The sequence below is a fragment of the Argiope bruennichi genome, chromosome 6 (genome assembly GCF_947563725.1).
Source record: "Argiope bruennichi chromosome 6, qqArgBrue1.1, whole genome shotgun sequence".
Classification (NCBI taxonomy): domain Eukaryota; kingdom Metazoa; phylum Arthropoda; class Arachnida; order Araneae; family Araneidae; genus Argiope; species Argiope bruennichi.
In genome coordinates, this window is record NC_079156.1 from 67,421,086 (window position 1) to 67,437,227 (window position 16,142).

General features: G+C 29.7%; 1 protein-coding gene across 1 annotated transcript; it reads left to right on the forward strand.

Annotated features, from left to right (window-relative positions):
- Positions 1–15,648, forward strand: LOC129972238 (glyoxylate reductase/hydroxypyruvate reductase-like). Its single transcript, XM_056086293.1, has 9 exons — positions 1–147; positions 2,966–3,096; positions 4,875–4,947; positions 6,277–6,396; positions 6,706–6,797; positions 7,937–8,017; positions 9,917–10,076; positions 12,604–12,734; positions 15,255–15,648. Exons 1-9 carry the CDS (start codon positions 77–79, stop codon positions 15,371–15,373), a joined length of 978 nt encoding a protein of 325 aa, XP_055942268.1. The 5' UTR covers positions 1–76; the 3' UTR covers positions 15,374–15,648.
- Positions 15,649–16,142: the final 494 nt, after the last annotated feature.

The following is a 16,142-nucleotide window of genomic DNA, read 5'->3' on the forward strand; positions in this document are numbered from 1 at the left end:
TTTGTACTTTAAGAACCTGACACTTAGCAACGTCTGATAGTTGTAACTCAGATGCGGAATTGCTCACTTAGTGAAAATGAGTAAGAAAAAGGTATTCGTAACACGGCCAGATTTCCCTCAATGTGGAATTAAACTACTTGAAGAAAAGTAAGCGTCTTTCTATTATATTATCAACTATATGATATATCCAGCCTTGCTCGAAATTAAAGTCATAATATCATATATAATATTTTTAACGTAAAAATTGCTTTTGTATAAAATATTTTAATGCACAAATATTTTTATCATCTAAAATCGTTATCGTCTGCTCTTAATTGAAATTATGTTATCAATTAAACCAAACGATTTTTAAAAAAACCCACCGACAGTTGATATTTTTTCCATAAATTAATATTTGTTACATTAGAATTACAAGTATTATTTTAATTTCAGAAATCAATTTACGCTTAATTTTAAGCATGGTTAAATCACTATTATAAAACTAATAAAAAATATTGTCAAAGGATTTATTAAAATAAAAAATAAAGTTAAAAAAATAGTATTAGAGCAATTCAAAATGTAAAAAAAAAAGATTAAATATCTTGTTAATAGCTAGCTAATTAAATATTTTATTAAATTTTATTCATTCAAAAGTTAACAATAACCATTCTTAAGTTTTAAATAAAAAGTAGGCAAAATTTGGTTTGATTCTGCCCATTTGTTTAGGAGAAGATGTGGAACATACTTAATATAATGTACATAATGTATATAATGTATTTAATATACATATGTAATGTATATATAATATAATGTACATGCAAAGATATAACGAGTTTCATTTACATTATACTTATAAATATATATGTTTTTATGTGTGTCTGAAGTGTTTAGAAAAATTTATCGAATCAGAAATTTGGTCATAGACAATTTCAATGATAATTTTATGCATTTGAATTCCTAATTAGAAAAAGTTTAGTAGAAATTTTTTTTATTTCATATTTTGCGATATTTTGAATGAATTTTCACACACATTTATGTGTAATATCTTTATTTATTGTGCGTCAAACAAAATAAAACAAAATTATGTATCTGAGATTTGAATAAACAATTGACCTTTAATAAAATATGGTATTAATTAACAAAATTTATTCAATTTTGAAAAATTATAGAAATGCAGTTAGTTTTTCTGAAAAATTATAAAAACTACTATTCTTGGATTCGACATTCTAATTTAATTATCTTTTCCAATACTTTTGAAACTATTATTCGTTATTTTTCTTCTCTAAATTAAAACAAGAACGATCGTATTACGTCTTTATATTATTTTTTAATCAATTGCTTTACTGAAGATTTCAAAGGTTTTTCATCTGATATCTGCTACAGAAAAAAGGGATATTTTCCTTTTTCACTGGATTTTTATTAATTTAGTGAGCCACATATCCTTCCAGTATTGATTTGTTAAGGAATCAAATCAGAATGAATGTCCCAAAAATCATGAAAATTATTTTTGCACTTTTTTAAATTCTAATTAGCTTCGTTTATAGCAAATTTTTAATTTTGTTTACTCTCAACACAAACTATTTTTTTAATCTGTATTTTCAGAGATTTGCTCCAATTTTTTACCTTCTGAAATCTCGCATCCGATATAACAGCATCGGTGGAAAAAATCTGAGAAAAATCAATTCTATTTTATTATTTTTATTTCACTTCAGTATTTTCAATTTAATTTATGGTATCGATTTTAATATCTCTGCTACGGTCAATGCCGTAAGAATAAAGTACTAACACTAGACTTCAAAACCTATGAAAAGGTGTTTTAGCCTGCTGTTGTATTTGAAAAAAATTCTACCGATAAAATTTCACGTTTCCATATGTAATTATTAATTTTGGTGGAAATATACTTGATAATTATCAGGAGTCAAATTATCTCAATAATTTGCCATCATGAAAAGTTTCTAATGTAGTCATTGAATTGAAATCTTTTAGCTTTTAATTCTTTGCTCTCTTTAAAAGAGCACCATAATAAGAAATGTCTAATTTAGTTATCGAATTTAAAAATTTCAGCTTTTAACTCTTTGAACTTTCCTAAATTTTATTTCTCGACAGCTAAGAATCGATAAAGAAACTAGTTAGGCCATTTGTATACTAATTAGTTTTTAATTGCTAACTTCTTTGTATTGCTTTGTAATTACTAACTACTAGCTAATGACTAACTAGATAACTTAGATAATAAGTAACGAGCTACAATACCCATTTTGATAGTTGTAGTTGTTAAATCAATGAAATTTAAAATTTATAAATTGTTTAACTTGACTATTAATATATTGTATATTAATTATTTTAAACTGAAATTTATGAACAAGAAATATTTATATTTTTAGAAAAAAAAAAAAAAAAAAAAAACGAAAAAGAAACAAGCAAATTTTTGACAAGTAACAGAAAACAAATATAAAAATAAGTAAAAGAAAAAATTAATTCAAGAACAATACAGTATGGAATAAAATTATCAAGCACAAAAAACAACCAAATCACCGATTAAAGTCAGATATTTCTAGTGATCTAGTAATTTGACTGATAGGCGAACCACCTCATCACCGAAAACCGTTAGGTTATTTAATGACGTAGCGAGAATAAGTGGCTCCTGGGATATAGTATAATTTTTTCGCCCCCAGTGAAACGATTTTTTCACAGTCATCAATGATACACATGTTGTCTTATACATGATATTATTTTTTTCTTCACTTCACGATATTTTGCCCAAAAAAGTAATGCGCATGCCTTTATTTTTTATTGCCGTAACCTTCGGGGCATCGATACTTCCTTGCTCCTGTGTAGCTGCGCCACTGAGTTTATACTAAGCCTATAATGAAGTTTTGGGATGGTTTCCTGCTATTAGATGCTTATCGTTTGTGCCGAAAAAAACTGTTCCGTTGTGAAATAGGATTAAAGAAATGCAAATGTATATTATGCTGCCTTTATTTTTTAGATTTAATGTGCATTACAACCCTGAACCCCATGATGTTTCAAAAGATTATTTGCTACAGCATATCAAAGGGGCAGAAGCCCTTTTCTGTATATCCACTGATAAAATAACTAAGGAGGTCCTCGAAGCTGCAGGTAAATACTTTATCTTCCTTGTTTTCTTTTGGCCCTTTCTTAATTCTTAAAATCCAGTATTTGTCAGATATAATAAATTAATACATTTGCCTACTTTCATTATAATTTATCCTATTCTTTCTAGTTTCTAATAAACTCAAAGTGTCTAGTCTAAACTTTCATATCTAAAAAATAATAATTCAAATTTATATACAGTACACTCCCGAGTATCCGGCCTAATGTGGTGGAATACCGGACATACCGGTAACATACCGGATAGGCCAGGGTTCTATGAACTCAAATTTTTGCCCACCAATTTTTCTTATAAAGCACTAAGCCCTCCATTTATCCCAAGCCATGTCGAATGTGAACGCGGCCGCGGCAAAGTGTCGAGTTAAAATAAAAAGAGCTATACTGGTAGTTTAAATATGCTTATATACTGCACTGCACGTTTCAAGAATTTATTAGAGAAAATGTAAGTAAAAGAATATAAACAGTTCACTTTTTGACACAAATTCTGTAACGACTAACTTAAATGCAGGAAACAAACAAAACATTAAAGTACATCGTAAGCTTAATTCTTAAGAAAATTGTCCCAAATTGCTTTTATTTTTTATTGATAAATGATTACACAGATATGAAAATGTTACCCTACGATATAGTTTTAGTTTTAGTTTTATATAGTTTTTAGTTTTTGAAAAACTCCTTAATAGATGGTTGCTTTTGAACGCCTTGCTTTCCTCATTTAACCCTTTAAAGGACTATTTTTTTCTAGTCATATTATGTTAAAATATTTTAAAGCTGAAATTAGAATAAGAAAAGGGATTCATTTAGATGATTAGATAAATTTAATTCCATTAATTAATTAAATTGGTTCATTAATAATTAAGTATCAAATCAAGACACATCATTTTGTGTAAAATAAAAAACTAAAGCATCTAAGTTTCTGTATTTCTAAAAAAAATTTGTCAGAACTTATGCCAACCTACATAAATTCATACAAAGATTGAAAAATTTGGTGGGAAGCATATTTCCCTCGGCCCTTGAAAGGGTTAATTACGATAAAAGGAAACTAGGCCGGATAGTCGCTTACCGGATACTCGAGAGTGTACAGCAATTTTTTGGAAATAGAGTAGAAAATAAACAGAAAAAAATAGTAAAGAAAACTTGTGTATTTTTAATCGTATGTTACTGGCGAACAATAGTTACAAAAGTATCTCTTAGCTCGTGATTCTTTTTAGTGATCTGTCGATGGGGTGCATTTACACACAAATATTTTTTTTAAAAAACGATATTAAACCCTATTTTTTCTCTGAACGATTAAAAAAAGAGAACTGCAAGGATGAAGATTCTTATGTAAATATTGACCTCGAAACTTCACAGTCATGGGTTGAAAATTACAATGTCTATTTAGAATTCTCACCACTGTTATTCATTAGAATTTGAACCAGCGAGTGTGGTTTCACCAAAACATTAACTAATAAAGAGGCTAATATGTTTCTAATAAAGGTGTTAGCCTTCCTCTCTCCCTGCATAAAGTTGTGGACCTTGGTTTAGGTAGGTAAAGACTGCAAACCAAATTTCATCCATCTAGCTCGTAGCGTTTTTGAGTTATCTTTATCACGGACAAGCAGACGGGTATCTTCCAATCATGTGTCTCTCTGAGTTCTTTCGAACTCAGGGATTTTTTAAACATGGAGATTATTCAAAATCTCGAGTTCGAATTTTTTGACGATTATAATACTTTCCTTAAACTACATATACGAGAAAATAAAAATTATGTACTTATCTCATTAAAGGGCCGCAGCTGAAGGTTGTTGCAACGATTTCTTTAGGATTCGAACACATCGACGTTGAAGAATGCAAAAAGAGGTAAATCTTTGCTTTCACTTTTAGTAGCTATTAAGTTTATAGTAGCCAGTTTTTTAATAATAAGTGAAAATATATAGGAGAAAAAAAAAACATTGAGCAAAGAAAAGAGAATTGTTTATTTATTTATTTTGCATAAAATAGAGCTATTTTCTTCATTTTATAACTCAATGAAGGAAGAGATTATATTAGGGGAAACAAAAATTAATTTTTTTATTAATTAAATGAAGAATAATTGTAAATATTAATATTACATATCATGGAAAAAATTGAAGCTATTTATTATAAAAGCAGTTTGAAAAATGGCAAAATGTTTCATTTCTGAAAACCAAAACCACTACTTTTGGATTATTGGACTATTTTATTCTGGGAAGAGGTGATATAGTGATTAAGAGCATTTTTTTTTTCGGAATTCTTTGCTAATAGCTTAAGTATTTAATCTTCCATCTTTAATCTTTTGTTCATTTTAGTAAAATCAAAGCTGACTGACGCACGTCCTTAAACTTAAAAAGTTATTAAAAAATCTGAAAAAGAAAACTTTACGTATCTTAAAAAGGATAGTACATCTGTACAGGGTGAAGTAATCGGAGTTTGAGTGATTCGTCTGGTTCCGATAAGTGGCTTGTGTTGCTTTACTACTTTAAGGCGTTACATCTGAATTTTATAATATTTCATAAATTGGGAATTTTTATGAGAAAGTTTTTCAACTCTTTCATAATCAAAAATTTTAAAATTACCCTCATGAAGACAAAAACCCATGAAATTTTTCAAAAACTTTACTCAAAAATTGGTTAAGTTTTTCTGAAAAATATTTCAGTAGTACAATTTTTTTTTTATCTTTAATTCGGTTTAATCGAGTCGCTAATTTGGTAAGCATGAAGTTTTTTTATTATATGTTACATAAAATTAAAAAAAAAATTTGAAAACAAGTTCTACTTTATAAAAGTTCCGTCAAAAATATTTTAAAAACAAATGAGTTACCTTATTTTAGCGCAAATTGCTAATTGTCCATTTATAAACCTCGAATCTTAATCATTTTCAAATATGAATCTTCTTAAAATTAATAAACAATAATACGTAAATTTAGATTTTTTGAATCAACTATATGAAATAGATCTTGTAAAATATATACATGAGACAGAATGTTCCATGCTTCGTATTCCTCTTGTAACATACCGATTTAAACATTGCATCATATTTTTGTTTGTCGCAACTACTTACTTCCCTAAAAAAATTCATAATTATAAATTTATTAAAATTAGATCATTTTAGCAATAATAAAATCAGGCAATTTGAACCAAAAATTTAAATCTGATGATTTCTATTTGACAGGAACATTCAAGTCTGCAACGCCGCCAATCCTATTTCTGTGTCTGTCGTAGCTGAGTTTACGATTGGTCTGCTGCTCGCAGTATCCAGAAAAATTGTTACAGCAGCAGGCGCCATTCAAAGGTATAGTTTTTGTTTATTCTCCATTAAATATCTTTCTGGTATAATTAGTATCTTTTTTCAATATGAAATTTTGTAATGCATTGTTTCTGAAATGTCTCAGAGAGGTCTCTGAAGCGTGAAGATTCTTTAAACTTTTGAGATCGAATTTTTTGACAGTTACAATATTTTCTCTTCGTATAAACAAACAAAAAAAAAAAAAAAAAAAAAAAACGAAATTTTGAACCTGTGCTGTTCCTAATTTTTCAGATTCATACTGACTTTAATTCTTGATATTGTTTTAATTTTCCATTCATTTTTTCTTTGCAATAGAGGAGAATGGATTGAATCTTGGACTCCGGATTGGTATGTGGGAAGAGGATTGACAAATGCAACAGTTGGTATTGTTGGTATGGGAAGAATAGGTAAATGGCATATTTTTAATTCAACTATATTTCGCTACATATATGTTGCTACTCCAAAAATACTATAACGTAAATTACTAGACTACAATATGAAATATTCATTCATAAATTTAAATAGGTTGCGTCAAAAGCACTATCAATAGCAATTGCAATTCTGAGATGCAGTTACGCAGAAGAGAAGTTTTAATCATTAAAGATAGAGCAGTTCAATTAAAGAAAATAGTAATGGTGCAGATTCGAAAATATAAAAAAAATTAGCGATTAATTTTTATTTTACAAGTAGATTTTCAATAATTATTCACTGTCGCTGCCGTTATCATTATATTTCTGGTACTGACCTACACAGAAGAAATACTAGTGAAGAATTCACCTACTTTCCAAAAACTCAGGCTGTTACTGAGGGATCCAACTTTTTGATAGAAAAATATATTTCTTCTCAGGTTGTACAATATGAAAAAAAAAAAAAAATCTTCTCGGTAAGCTGTAAGACAAAGGTAGATTCCATTACATTTGAGTTACTATCTGGCAACATAAATTACTGATGTTAGAAACAGTCAAAATTAAAGCATGAAAATCACATTTCAGCTTCTAACTTCTAAGATATTGCAGTTACCGAAAACTTTAAATACAGAAGTTGTTCATCTTAATGAAACGTTAATTTAGCTAATTGGACCTATTTTTCTATCTTCAACATTAAGAAAAATGTAGAGAAATGAAAATTATATATATATATATTCCTACAGGACTAACTAATTTTGTCACAATTTTCACTTTCAACTAATTTGTCACTTTCACTAATTTTGTTTAATATGGGCAATCAATATTGTATAGTATTTTTTTTATAAATTTCACTACATTTTACAGTATTTTTTAAATAAGTATTACAGTATTATATAGTATTATTTTTATAAATTTTACATAACTGTTCAAAATTAAATGCTCTTTGGGAATCAAGGCTCGATAAAAGAAAATATTCTACTGAACTAATGAAAATGGTCATAGATTTCATATGGAATAATATAAATATATTTGGTAGATAAAGCAAACTTTAAATTTATATTGTTAAAATTAACTAATATATATGTTTAACAATAAATCATTTTTTAGTTGTTTGATATTTAGGTTCTGTTTCTTCTTAGGGCAAGCTGTACTTGACAGAATTCTACCATTTGGCGTTTCTAAAGTGTACTATTATGATATATTCTCTCCCATTTCTGCAGGTAAATTTTCATCTTCAATTAAGTTCTCTATATAATTATTTGTCACTTTATATCAAACAATTGCTTTCCAAACATTAAAAGCCAAATGTTGTTCTTTCATAGGTGCCAAAAGAATGAATGAATTTATCTAATAAGAATCAAATAATTCTCAGATATTTTATTAATTTTAATTGAATTTTATTCTAGTTTAGAAGAATTATCTGGTAATGAATATGAGAAAAATATAATTCAAAATTCTAAATTAGTCGCCTTTGGCTACCAGTTGGCTCGCCAGAGTTATTGGCAATGTAAAATTTCAATTGAATCTTTTGTAGGTAATTTAATCTTACCAGAATATTTACAAGGCGCTTAAAAGAACAGAAACATTCTTCATACAGTTTGAATTTTTGGCCCGCACTGCATTGATTCGGCTGTGCTTATTAATTACATACAGTACTGTTTTGATGTGACACCGAACAAAGTAATCATGACATAATATATATAATTTGAATTTTTGGATGGAATAACGGGCCATTTTGACTCGTATTCTTGTTTATTTTGAAAACATTGGCTAAATTTAGGGACACAGAAAAATAAACATGGACAATTTTAACATGATAATACTTACAGAATTTTATATACAAACACAAATAAAACTAAATATAAATCTCATGAAACTAATCTAATAATAAGATAAACTAATCTAATAAGATGTTATTTTCAGAGGAAAAAACATAATGTGCTGAAAGACAGTGCATTTGAATTGCACCAATACTGCTATATCTAAAACACAAATTATTCAAAGTAGAAAATCTTGAAACAAGACTTTTATTAAAGATCACCTTCAAACATTTTTTAAAGGAACTTGACTTTCGTCCGAAAATTGACTCGTTGTAACACAAAAATCTTAAGCCTATAATGAAAGTTATATAAATATAATTATAAATTTTCTAAAAGAAATATTTTTAAAAATTCAAACATTAAGATAAAAAAATTGAAACAGCTAAAAAAGTGGAATTAAATACAGAAACGGCAAATATTCCATTTTCATATAGATCCTTCCATGGATTTTTAAAAATTACCTGCTAAATCAAGGACAATAAATCATGCATGGACAACGATAGAAGCATAAGTATAATAATAAAATTTTTCTTCCTCCAGTATGGATAAAATTAAAATTAAACAATATACAGTCTCCTTAATTCCACATTTCCTTTCAAGGTTTAATCTATGTTTAATTGTAGCAAATATTTAATTTGTGAGGAAATCAAATGGAAATAAAGAAAAATTCAGTGGAATTCAACTGACAACCAAGTGTGCAAGCATAATCTATTTACAGCTGCTAATTTTCTATGCTTATTTTTGGGATTTCTAGGCCCCAAATTCAAATTTATCGAAAAATGTAAGAAAAATTTCTGTCTTACCTTGTCATTCCGGGATCTTCTAAATGAAATAGAATCGAGGTATTCCAAGGTGAATTAGATCGTGAACATGAACATTGAAATCATTAATCCAAGTGTTCTCGTTTTTGTCATCTTTTTTATTTGCAGGACGAGAACACAGGCACAGATAATTATATACAAAATATTTACATATATTTCATTCTAAGTGCACGAATTCTTTACACAGCACAAAACCATCTTTAGTTCCATCATACACTTCATCCATCCAAACTCAAACCTAAACTTACATCTCTTACTCTGTGGGATCATGGGAAATTTTTTCCTGACGTCACCAGCGCGCATGCGCTAAAGGGTTACATGCAATTAGGGTTAAGCCAGGAATCCCAACACTTGTAAACTCAAATTCTTCTTCATCACTGAAATTTATTTCTGTATCACACATTTAGGTATAATTGATATTCCAAAATAGTATCTTTATAAATCTTATCTTTTTAATTGCTACATATCTTTTTTTCAGCTGAAGAGAAAGGAGCTCATTTTACTACATTTGACAGACTTCTAATGAATTCAGATTACGTTATAGTAACTTGCAATCTGACAGAAAAGAACAGGGGAATGTTTGACACCAAAGCGTTTTCAATGATGAAACCAGATGCTGTCTTCATCAATACCAGTAGGTGAGTGAAGAATTAATATCTAAGTAATCTGGAAAATATTACTATATCCAAATAACTACGATTGAAAAATTCAACAAGCTCGAAAACAAGAAACCATGAAAACACAGAAATAAAAACCCAATTGACGCACAAGCACAGAAACTAAACTTGCAGAAATCAATAACACAGAAGCAGCAAAATGAATCGTTATTAAACAACCGCAACAGCAGGTTTAGCCTTAACTTTCAGAAAGAACTCGCTGAAAGTTACGACTCCAAAGAGAGAATTCGCTTTACTTCTACTATTTCCTGTATGTCCACCTCCACTTTTGTAAATCCCATGACAAAGCAATAAAGATCTAAAAGGATTCTTATCTTGGTTCCTAATAGATGTCGCAAAGATTCCAGCATATTTAGAGCCTCCATTTTTGACGCCAAATGGCCACCAAGTTTGCCGCCAACATCAGGAGTCATTAACTCGGCATCCATTCATCATCCGTTGGAACTATCTGTAAAATTCTCTTCCTTACTAAAGGACTAAATGCGCAGGGAAGCTATACTGCAGATTCGAAGGATATTAATGAATGTATAAACATCTCATCGTATCAAATCTGTTAACTACAAGCCTATCAAATTTTATTAATTTCTAATGATTGCTAAAATTGATATATTGATATATATTGATAAGTTTTTAACTGGTGTTTAAAATGAATTCAGTATTTAAAGGAGACTGTAGTAGTAGATTCCTATTAACACGTAATATCGATGTTCCCATGTATGTTGTATATTTTTTAGATTCTTGCCAATACTCTACATGCCATACGATATCATTAACAATATTGCAAAATATCTGGTACCATTAGACGTGGCTTCCTAACTGGGTACTCTCGAAGCAGATAATGGCTGTAACAAGATGTGAAAAGGGTTCGAGTTGACAACAGATTTGCCAACAGTAAATAATAGGACAACCATGAAGTATGTGAATGTTAAGTGTAGGGAAGATTTAATCAGAAAAATTCTAGAATATAATCTGCAGGCAATGTTTGCCTTCGATTTTCTCATATATTTCCACAATATGGTATTTTTTAGGTTTATATATATATATATATATATATATATATATATATATATATATATATATATATATATATATATATATATATATATATATATATATATATATATATATATATATATATATATATATATATATATAATGAATGGAATAGAATATGCATTTTGGAATAGCACCTCTTATCATCGAACATCTTCTTTTATAATCTTTTATATATCTATAGTTCAAGTTTAATGCAATGATTATATATTCTCAGTTTCACATTTCTAAAGTTTTGCTTTCCCCGTTTATATGTTTTAGCGCTCACAGATCCATATTTTCCATACATGATCCATATTTTTTTCCCCAATGATATCTAAAATTCAGAGATTCTCTCAAATATCTGGAGATAATAATAATTTCGTATTGTATGTTTCGTGCATGAAAAGGAAAATAAAATAGAAAAAAAACAGCAGAAAAAATAACACAGGATGCAGGTGTCGGGAAATAGAAGGGCAGCATCTCATAGTAGGCTTTTTGGTTTATAATCAATTCTTGCAGTTTGGAAATGAACTGAGAATAACATGCATATTATAATTAAAAATTATTGTTGAGGGTTTTTTTTACATACTTAAATATATCTCTCTGTGAAGGAAAGAAAACATTCATACTCCACGAATATCTATCTGTTGTTGTTCTTATCTGTTCATGCACATCCCCATGAACAGCAGAGCTATATCAAGTCTATAAAATTGAGTATCCCGAAGAAGTCCAATACTAATTATGGATAAGATCCTACCTGGAGAGGCCCAGACAAATAAGAATGTGATCAAGAGAAACCTCTTCCGTAAAATACTTGGGGCAGATTTCAAAGCGCTAAGATCACTCAGAATATTTCTGCAATCAGGAATCAGAGAGCCCTTGGACGACTATTCTGATACCAGTGATGTACTGGTTGGACAAGACACGTGGTTTTATTTTGGATATTATACCTATCTGTATTTTGTACTTAGAAAATAATCCCAACAGCATTGGAGCTGCCTTGATGAACAGAGTCGCATCTCAGTAAATATCTCTGCCAGCCATAAAATGCATGCAAATTATTTTGCATGCGTCGAGGAATATTGATAGGAAGTAAGAGAATGACACTTTGAAAAAGATAATGCTTTTATAGTTCTTCACTTTCTGAAAAGTCTTTAAATATCGGTTTTATTAGCTTCATATACAAAATAAGAAAATTAAATTCGATTATTGATGATGGATTTAAATATTAAGAGTAAAATTTAATAAATTACTAATTAAATACATTTTTACAAAACTTGGAGACGCTATAGTTCTGTAATTCCTATATTCGACAAGCCTTGGCTCATAATCACTTGAAGCGCCGCTTGCTAAAAATTAATTTTAGTTATTAATTATTTATGCAAAAAGGAATTATATTTATCATTTCAAAACATTTTTTTTTCTATTAACAGTTTGTAATTAATTTTTATAGGGGCGGTGTGGTGCAACAGGATGCTTTAATCGAAGCCCTAAAAAATAAGCGTATCAGGGCTGCCGCAATTGATGTTATGTACCCTGAACCACTGCCAAAAGACCACGAGTTGCTGACATTACCAAATGTTGGTGAGTGTTCTTAAAGACTGATTATTAATTCTTTTTCATAAAGTATGCCATATAAAGTATTATCCATATGGATGTTGAGAAATTAGACTACTCGAATTTAATCTCATATAATACATATGAGATGAATTGGAACATAGAATTCGTTCCACAGAATATCTATAGGACGAATTAGAACGTCGAATTCATTCCACAGAATATCTATAGGACGAATCTGAATGTCGAATTCATCTCATAGAATATCTATGACCGAATTGAAACGTCGAATTCATCTCATAGGATATCTATGGGACCAATTGGAAAGTCGAATTCATCCCATAGAATACCTATAAGATGAATTGGAATGTCGAACTCTAGCTAGACTACAACGACCCACATCAGTGACAGAGCTCAATAACTTTCTTTTACATAAATAACCTACAGTTGCATTAAAAATATTCTAAAAACTGGTGGATAGTCTTTTTCACATTGTAGCGACCGTATCTGCAACAAAAGGTAATCTCACCTCATATTAGTAATTGAAACATTTCCAGAATAAACAAAGTATAAAATTAACCTGAGGCTTTTAATTATATTATCAATCAAGTTATATAATGTTAGAAGTTTAATTGTTATACAAATACAAATGAATAACACAATAAAATTTCTGTTATTTATGATAGTTTATTGCAATTATGTTAAATATTTTATCTATAAATACTATGGTGAATTAAACGTATTTCAAACATTTTACAGAAATGGATGAAATTATTCGAGTACTCAAGATAAAAGAATAACAAATTGTGGGAAATCCTCGAATTTAACTTCTTTTAGAGAAAATTCAGTTAGCTGTAATTGCTTTTGAATTTTTATGATATTCGATTGAAATTTTCGCAGAAATTGCCCTATGTATCTGGCTTTGAAATTATAAAAGGAAAAGCGTGCAATATTTAACACATATTCAGTTAAAAATTATCTAATCTTGCCATATATTTTGCCAGTTTTGTATATTTTTGTTGAAAACTCCATATTTTATTTGCTGAAAAATTTGAGAATTTAAAAAAAATTTTTTTTTTATTTTCTTGAATATGAGTATTATTTTAATTAAAATGCAAATAAATATTGCGCATAACAAACAAAAGAATCGAAGAACATTGCGCAACATTATCAGTTTTCTGTGAAGCAAATTAAATCAAAATCCGTTTCTTCTTTACCAATTTCTGGTAGGCTTCCTAAATGTTCTTGCAAATTTTTACAATAATTAATTAATTAATCAATCTTTACAACATATGAGTTGCAAGTATTTTTTTTCACCATTGATATTCAAAGTCAGCTTCTCCAGTTTTCCTGGAGAATTTCGGTGAAATCCTCAAAACTGAAAGTATCTAGATATTGTTACGGAAATGCCTCAACTAAGTTTGCAAAACTGAAAGTATCTAGATATTGTTACGGAAATTCCTCAACTAAGTTTGCAAAACTAAAAGTATCTAGATATTGTTACGGAAATTCCTCAACTAAGTCCGTAAAATCGACGGGCTCGCTTGTAGTGGGTGCGTGGCGTAACACAATCAGTATACCTCTTTAGCAAATAATTCCGTTTATTAACGCGAAGACAGAAAACACAGCCGAGACGTGCACAAGCAATACACAACAGCACACTTAGAACAAATAGCAGCCAACAAGTAGTCATCGGTAATAAACAACAACCCCAGCACACAAAGCGGCCAGGCATAATTCAGCAGGAGGAGGGAATCTACATAGCTATTCACTACACTGTTATTCTCAAATGACTCCTCGCTTTAGCTGTACCCAACTGCTGGCTCGTTACTATGCGACTGGCTTCTCCACACAAAAGTCGATGCTGCTTCAACACTTGTCTCCAAGACTCAGCGCACGGCTCAATTTCAATCTATTAATCGCTTGAGCTCCTTTCAATGCTTCCGCTTCGCTGGACTAAACCAACAAATTCGTCGTTACTCTACGATTATATATGAGTGCCTACGGCTTGGACAGCGGCCTTTTATAGCTTCCGAAGTAGGGCAGAGAAGGTTCTCAAACAATCAAGCGTAACTCGGCTCCTATAGATCCCATCATCAATATTCCTGAACATTCTAGTATCATCTCTTTTGTCGCTAAATTCGTCGCCAAATGGTTACTAAGCCCGAGGGTTATTGATCCGGCATCCGACCAGCATCCAATAAAGCTGACCATAAAACTATCTTTCCTACGATGGAAAGATAGTTTAGAATACTGTGCTGGGAAGCAATACTACAGATTCATAACAATATTTTCAATCACATAGTTTATGTTCAATTTTTTTTTCTTTCTATCATTGCTGGCAAAAAAGTTATGGTCAACTGTAATCGGCAATCGGTTTTAAACAAACCTGTTTTCTTATAAGCACCTTAAGCTTTTATAATTTTTTGATTTTCCGATACAAAAATTATTTTTCATATGTTAGTACATTAATAAAGGCATGCTTTTTAAAAACTTTCTTAATTTATTATTTGTGTATTTATTCCAACACTTTTTTCTTTCCATTAGTCGTCACTCCTCATATAGCAGCTGCTGAAGAAACAGCAATGGAGAGACTAAGCACTCTGACGGCTGAAAACATCATAGCGGTTTTGGAAGGACGAAAGCCTTTAACACCAGTATACTGATTGAGATTTCTATACCCGAAGCCAATTATTTTTTTGAATGAGTATTAAATAAAAAAGAACTTTCTTACATCGATATTTTTAATTTTTATAAAGGGTGTCCCAAAATTAATGTAAGATTTGAATTTGCCAGCATTCGTGCAGCAAAGTGTTGGCAACACTATTAAAAAAACCATTAGTCAGCTGATAGTTAGGGTTAATAAAAATGAAGCGTTACACCTCAGAACAACATGTTAACGCAAGATTTGAATTAAATAAAAAAAAAAATTCCCTTTAAATTGTTATATTTTTATTGAATTCCTACAGTACACTAGGATACGGTTAAGTATGGAATAACGCATAGGAAAAATGGTCTCCACGACTTTGCTGGCACAAACACACTCTTTTGTCGAAATTCTCCATGATCATTTTGCATAAATATGGCTGAATTTCGTTTATGCAGCGTTGAATTTCCTCCTTCAATGCACGCGTGCTTGTGGGCTTCTTGGCATAGGCATTTGATTTCAAATAATCCCATAAAAAGAAATGCAGTAGTGTTAAATTACACGATCTAGTGGACCAATTATCAAATTTTTGAACTGTGGCCGATACATTGTTGAACAATGTTTCATTTGAAATATTGTTCAACAATGAAAACACATTGTTCTATCATGTAACGCTCCATTTTTACTAACCCTAAACTATCAACAAATGGGTTTTCTTTCTTTTTTCAAAATAAAGTTAACGATACATTACTGCACGAATGTAGGGATGGGGAATATTTTAAGAGAGG